This window comes from Procambarus clarkii, chromosome 57 (assembly GCF_040958095.1).
Source record: "Procambarus clarkii isolate CNS0578487 chromosome 57, FALCON_Pclarkii_2.0, whole genome shotgun sequence".
In the NCBI taxonomy this organism is placed as follows: domain Eukaryota; kingdom Metazoa; phylum Arthropoda; class Malacostraca; order Decapoda; family Cambaridae; genus Procambarus; species Procambarus clarkii.
Window position 1 is genome coordinate 28,449,928 of NC_091206.1, and position 7,306 is coordinate 28,457,233.

The window sequence follows — 7,306 nt, forward strand, 5'->3', positions numbered from 1 at the left end:
CAATGTCACTGGAAATTCATAGCACCGAGAGCCCCTTGGCAAGGTGGGTTCTATGAGCGAATGGTAGGCACAGTCAAGAAGTGTCTAAGGAAAACTTTACACCGACAAAAGGTCAGTTACTCAGAACTCCAAACCATTGTTGTGGAAATCGAGGCGCGAGTCAATAACCGCCCAATCACCTACCTGTCTGATGATTTCACCCAGAGAGAACCTCTGAGCCCCTCTCACTTGATCCATGGAGGTCTACTGAGCCCTCTCATCCCTTTAGCCGAAGAGGACCCTGTAGACCCGTCCCATGTGACCAGAGGAGACTTGGTGGAAAGCTACCAGCATCTTTCTAGAGTTATTAACAGGTGGAATGAGGTGTGGACTCGAGAGTACCTCACAGCTCTACGAGAGTACCACTACGGAGCTTCGAGTCCTTACAATAAGGTGCAGTTAAAACCAGGAGACCTAGTACTAGTCGACAGTGATGGACCAAGGTCAGAGTGGCCCATAGGTAAAACTTGGTGGAAAGCTACCAGCATCTTTCTAGAGTTATTAACAGGTGGAATGAGGTGTGGACTCGAGAGTACCTCACAGCTCTACGAGAGTACCACTACGGAGCTTCGAGTCCTTACAATAAGGTGCAGTTAAAACCAGGAGACCTAGTACTAGTCGACAGTGATGGACCAAGGTCAGAGTGGCCCATAGGTAAAATTGTTACCATTCATCCAGATCGACAAGGTGTCCTAAGAGTAGTTAAAGTTTTATGCCGAGGCAACACTACTCTAAAAACTTTAGAGAAGCTGGTTCCCCTTGAACTGACTGAGCAAGAATATCAGCCAGATCCAGTTTCCCCAGTAATTTCCGAGGACAATGATTCTGTTCCTCCAAGCAACCGCCCCACTAGAGCTGCTGCTCAACAATGTAGGCGGAATTTGCAAGCCTATTACAACTCTGAACAAGAGTAATTTCTTTCACTTCCCACTTAGATAACTATGATGATGCTACGATGTGATATCACATAACAAAACATTACATGTCACTATGACCCAGGATATCGCATCACCGTAGATTCTGTTAGTTTAAATTGGGAGAGTTGAATTCTATAAACATTGTGTAGGCTACAAGCAACATGTTTCATTTGACATGTAAATAGCAAGACTCAAGTTCTTGTAAGTCCTTGATAAATCCGGGACGTTCGTTATGTGTGTACTAACATACTAACATATTAACATACTAATGTACTAATCTTAACATCACTTCGGGATAGGTCAGTACTCCACAGTACACTACGACCCTAGAATCATCCCCCCGGAGTTATGTTGGATATTTCCAACACCGAATACAGCACTGTTGTATTCTCATTACTTATTACTAACTCTACTAATTACTGTAGTAAGTAAAATTAACAACAAGTAGAATTCTCATGTATTAATAATTTCATCTGTGCAGTAGGCTAGAATTCTCACGTCACCCGACGCCAGTATTGCGTCAGATTTCATTACAATAAACACATTATATCCAATGTATCTGAGAATTAAATTCGATTCTCTATAACTAAGGCATTCTGTATGATAATTAATTACAGATGAATTGACCTCCAACTAAAAGCCGAATAGAGCGTTGGAGTCATAGCGATTATCTAGTAATAAAAGTTAACGTCAAGAGTGAATGCCATGGGGAGACATTAATTCCTCTCCCTTATATATTTACTATCTCTAAATTGGCAAATAATAATATTTCCCTCTTCTAAATAATAAACCCGTCCAGTCTTCAACGTTTCAAGCGTAAATGCGAGAAATATTAATGTTCGTGACAATAATTTGTTTAATGAACGCGGGACGCGGCGTGGGTTGAGGAAGTTTGCCAGTACGCGTGTGGAGAAGCTCTGAGGCAGACCTGCTCGTACCGTACTCACGAGGAGACGCCATTGCCCAGCCATTAGGGTAGACGTTATCCATCCTCAGATGAAAGTCGCCACTGTGAGGCGTGAATAACCTTGCAGATAATATCTTCAACTGGTGCTGGTGTCATATAAGGAACCTTTTTAACCTGGTTCTTGACGACACATGACCGGCCAGTGAAGCGCGCCACTATCCAGGATAGGCTTAGCCAGAGCCTGGGGACGCGAATTTCGGCAATCTTAAAACTTATACAGTGCCCTTTTAGCTAAGTATATTCTCTTTATTTGATGCATTTGGTAAAGCGTTTTGTAGTAGCTGGGTGATTGACCGTTACGACGCATGATAACATCAAACAACAGGTTATTAATTTTATCACCTGTAATTCTTAAATTCTTGAATATAAAGATTCAGTAGTTTAATTAGTTGCTACTGTAAATATTTGTCTTGCAGCACGTGAGAAGAATTCTCCCTGCTGCCTTCTCCCATGTTAATCCATCCCATTCGTCAGCCAGCCGAGTCCAGGGAATTAGAGGAAACGTCGTGGCTTACATAAAGGAATCGTCTTTAAGCTAAGATTCTTTGTATTCATTCATGAACTTAGTGAAATTACTTACATACAGAATTTCTTAGGATTAATATGTGTTTATTGTGACTCTCATTACTATATTTATAATCTATGTTCCCATTCATGGTAATGACATCAGTTTCACTATAATTCATAGGATTAGATTATTATTATTTGGATTAGTGAACGAACCACACTAGTTCCTGGACGTACTTACCTCCAGTAATAACCCCCCAATGTAGGTGTTTGAGGGTTTGATTCATTTAATTATACAGCCCATTAATTATTTCTATGATCATATTCTCTAGTATTTTATCCATAGTTACTGGTTCATCTAGGAATTATCTAATGATCAGAAATTCTCAGTTTCCCTCTTTACTATAAAAGCGGGTGGTCCTTCGTAATTTAATTTACTACATTAATATTTAAATAATCAGATTCAAGCCCCAAATGTCCCACATGGTTATTGGTGCAAGTGGTAGTGAGGGTTGTGATTTGTGGCAGTTGTGGTTGATGGTTACTGAGGTTAATGGTTGTTGCTGGTGGCTGTGGTTTATAGTTGTAGTTAGTGGCTGATGGTTGTGGTTGGAGATAGTACTGGTTGATGGCTGTGGCTGATGGCAGTGGTGGTTGATGGTTGTGGTTGGTGGCAATGATTGTTGATGGTTGTGGTTGAAGGCAGTGGTGGTTGATAATTTTGGTTGGTGGCAGCTGTGATTCATGGTTTCGGTAGGTGATGGTTGTGGTTGGTGCTAGTGGTTTATGGTTGTGGTAGTGGTTGATGGTTGGAGTTGGCGGCAATGGGGGTAGATAGTTGTTGTTGTGGCAGTTGTGGTTGATAGTTGTATGGGTTGATGAGTGTGATTGGTGGTAGAAGTTGATAGTTGTTGTTGGTAGTAGTTATTGAAGGTTCTGGTTGGTGTCAGTTGTGGTTGATAACCGTGGTTAGTGGCAGTGGTAGTTTATGGTTGTGGTGGTTGACGGTGGTCGCATACGCCGTCGATGTTATTCTTTTGATGTGGGCTTCAGGAGACAGGTACGGCGTGATATCGACTCCTAGATCTTTCTCTATGTCCGTTTCGTGAAGGACCTCACCTCCCATTCGGTATCCAGTGTCTGGCCTCCGATTTCCTCCACATAGTTTCTTTACCTTACACTTAGTTTGGTTGAACTTTAGTTTCCATTCGTGGGACCATTTCTTCAATTTGTCTAGGTCATATTGTAGCCTCAGACTATCTTCCTCTGTCTTAATACTCCTCATAAATTTTGCATCATCAGCAAACATTGAAAGGAACGAGTCTCTTCCCTTTGTGAAGGAACGAGTCTATTCCCTTTGTAAAGGAACGAGTCTACTCCCTTTAGGAGATCATTTCCATATATCAGAAACAGTATAGGTCCAAGGACTGATCCCATTGGGACTCCACTGGTGATGCCTCATCACCCCAAGTCCTCACCCCCTCACAGTGACTCGCTGTTTTCTGGTGCTTAGGTACTTCCTTATCCAGAAGAGTACCGTCCCTTTCTCTCCCGCCTGCATCTTAAGCTTGTGCACCAGTCTCTTATGTGGTACTGTGCCAAAGGCTTTCTGGCAATCCAAAAATATGCAGTCTACCCAGCCCGCTCTTTCTTGCCTGATTTTTGTTGCCTGGTCGTAGAATTCAGTAAATCCTATGAGGCATGATTTGCCATCCCTGAACCCATGCTGATGTTGAGTTACAAAGTTCTTTCGCTCCGGATGTTCCACTAGCTTTTTTTCTCACATTCTTCTCCATCATCTTGCATGGTATGCAAGTTAGGGACACTGGCCTGTAGTTCAGTGCCTCCTTTCTATCACCCTTCTTAAATATCGGGACTACTTTAGCCGTCCTCCAAATTTTGGGCAGTTCTACTGTTACCAGTGATTTGTTATACATCATGGAGAGTGGCAGGCACAGAACCTGTGCTCCTTCCTTCAACATCTATGGTGAGATTTCATCCGGCCCTATTGCCCTTGTCACATCCAACTTTAGCAGATACTTTCTCACCTCCCCACTGGTTATTACACAAACTCATCTAGTGAAGCCTGGTTAGATACTCCCTTTATATCTCTGGGAATTCTTGCTCTACCGTGAAAACTGGAATTTCTTATTGAGTTCCTCGTACATTTCCCTGTCGAAGCGAAGCGAAGCGAAATGTCCAAAGAGCTGGAAAGCAGGGGTTGGAAGAACAGGGCGAGGAAGCAGAAATCTTGAGCGAGGAATTGGAGACGAGGTGAAGAGAGGAGATGAAAGATCGGTGGCCCAACCACCACGGATTTGAACTTGCATAGAGTGAAGTAGGGTTGAGTGGGGCGTCATTTGCAGTACATACAGGCGCCGGGCTCGCAAGCAGCTGGCAGTTGATGGTTGTTGAAGGTTGATTACGTTAGTGGTTTACTTCTTTCTTTTTGTTGCAGCAAACTCAGATCTTTGGCCATCGTCTTCTGCTTGTCGGTCTTGGCGGTCCGACTTGGTGTGGTCATTGTTGGGCTATCATTAGAGGTTGTTGGGGTAGTGTCGTGAAGGAAATCGGCAGCTGAGAAGTGGTATTTCCGTGACGGCGGAGATTGTGTTCCCACAGAGACATCCTCATCTGATGAGTCGGATGAGTAAAAAGCAGATGTGGATCGTGGAGGTGGAGCTCCTGATTGTTTAGTTGCAGCAGCAGGACTTGTTGCAGGTGCAAAGGGTTCAGTGGATGTATGTACGGTGGCTGGAGATGATGGATGAGAAGTCGTCGGCTTCAGGGTTGCTACCGTTGCAGGAGCTGGTGTTGCAGCTGCAGTAGGTTCAGCGTCGTCACAGTAATGTCCGAGACCGGGCCAGGAGCAGGAGCATCATCTGGCAATGGGTCTGAAGGGTCGGGGACTAGTACAGTTGTCCCAGTGGTCCCTCTTCCTACCAGATTTGGTAGGAAGAGGTGCTGGGTGGCTCTGCTGGGTTGAAGATTCGTTGTCCTTACATTCCTAAATTTCTCTCTTTATCCGGCCGGCGTGTTTCGGATATTTCACATAGTACTGAGGGTCAATAATGGCAGGGTGGAGCATGGTAACATTAGTACAGTGACGAACTGTGTCAGGCTCAATGTACCAAATCACTCTGCGGGTTCCGTCATCTACTAGTCTGTTTTCGTAGTCAATGTTCCATTCCCGAGTTGCAATACGTTTCTGAGAAAGATTAAATTTCGGTTCCCTAGCGTTATTGTAAGACGCATAAACAGGAGTAGGAGAGTCATCGTCTGATGTGGAGAGACTTACAGCCTGTACTGCAGCTGGTGTATGGTCAGCAGCAACTGGAGTAGTGGGTGGAACAGTGGCAGACGGTCTACAAGTGTGGCAGCATTTACAATGATGTCATGGTCTAGAACTGAGGTGGAAGCTGAGGCAGAGGTGGGGAAGACTTCATCAGGTACGGTAATGGTCTGGAGACCGTTAGCCTTGTAGAGGATATTTAGAATCCTCACAAATTCCGGTAGTTGGAGCCAGTAATGTCACTCACTAATTTCGTGATAGCATATGCAGTGTTAAAGTCGGTGACAGTAACCGGCAACTGCCGTGGCTAAGTCTGGGTAGACGAATGGGTGGAGCCTGGTGGTGGCGGTGGAGGCTGGATCTGTGATTAGTTGGCTGGCTGGCTGCCAGACTGCATGCCGGGTCGCCATTGGCTGTAATGTTGGTGGGCGGCTTCTCCTTCTCCCGAGAGCTTCGGGAAAATGGCGGCTTGCATGTTGAATGGTGACGGAGCACGAATAGTTGCGGAAGCCCGTCCAGCTCTTGATAGCTTTTAAATTTCATCCTTGCGCACAGGACACAAGTGAGAAATGGCAATATGCTCACCACCGCACACTACACAACATGTGAAGTCAGCACGACACTGCTTATGATGGTGGTCCTGGGCACAGACACTGCACGCTTTAAGGGCACTTCCTGGTCACGTGAGAGTATTGGTAGCACTTGTAGCACTGGCTTACTTCGTAAAAACGTTCCATGTGCACTGAAGCTGGTGGAATGTTGACGCCTAAGCACCTAAATGCTGTGGTGGTGGCCAGGTCCGCTGCAGCAGCTGTAGTGAAGGTCACTTTCAAGGTGGAGGGTGTGTCGTTGTTGTTGGCGATGATTTTTGTTGAGACAGCTGTCATGTTGTCGTTTTCCGCGTCGATGCTGTCCAGGACGACGTCCACCTCGTGCTCTGTGATCCACGAGTTGACTCTCCTGGCGAAGATGGTCCGTTCAGCTTGAAAGAGTCGTGGTTGGATGAGGGTAATGTCCGCATCATACAGTGCAGACATAGCAGCTGGTGTGAACAGGCGTTCAAGGTCGTCTTCGGTGGAGTAAGAGAGGACGACACCCTCGTCGTCCTGTTGGATGTCGTCGGGTACGGTGGTGGTGTGGGGTTTGAGTACATTGAAAATTTTGTCTCGTCCGAATGGGTGATTCTCTAGAATGTTCTTGTTGTTTCAGATTTAGCTATTCAGAACGAAGTGTCCATATAGCACGGGGTATGGTGAGCCCGTAGGATTCTCTAGGAACCGTGCCTTAACTTTGAAGGCCATGGTATCGTAAGGCTAGTACCAACGAGGGCCGAGCCGAGGCAATACAGCTGACCCACCCTCCAGGGCCGGTCTAAGGAAGTACACCCCTCACTATCTAGTTGGCTAGGCAGCTCGCTGAGGTGAGGAGCAACCAGAGACACGTCCGGCCATGACGGCTGCTGGTTGCCGTCGTGATCTGTGATCAATTTCCCTGTCGTTTGTAGTGAATCTGTCTACCCCTATCCTCTGTTTTATTACCTGTTCCCTCACTGTTATTGTTCTCCTGATGTGGTTGTGCAGCAAC

General features: G+C 45.6%; 1 protein-coding gene across 1 annotated transcript; it reads right to left on the bottom strand.

Annotated features, from left to right (window-relative positions):
• Positions 1-4,852: 4,852 nt before the first annotated feature.
• On the bottom strand, positions 4,853-6,265 carry LOC138353391 (uncharacterized). The gene is made up of 2 exons (XM_069306396.1): positions 6,115-6,265; positions 4,853-5,250 (listed from the first exon to the last, which is right to left on the bottom strand). The coding sequence occupies exons 1-2, from the start codon at positions 6,263-6,265 to the stop codon at positions 4,853-4,855; spliced, it is 549 nt and encodes a 182-aa protein (XP_069162497.1).
• Positions 6,266-7,306: the final 1,041 nt, after the last annotated feature.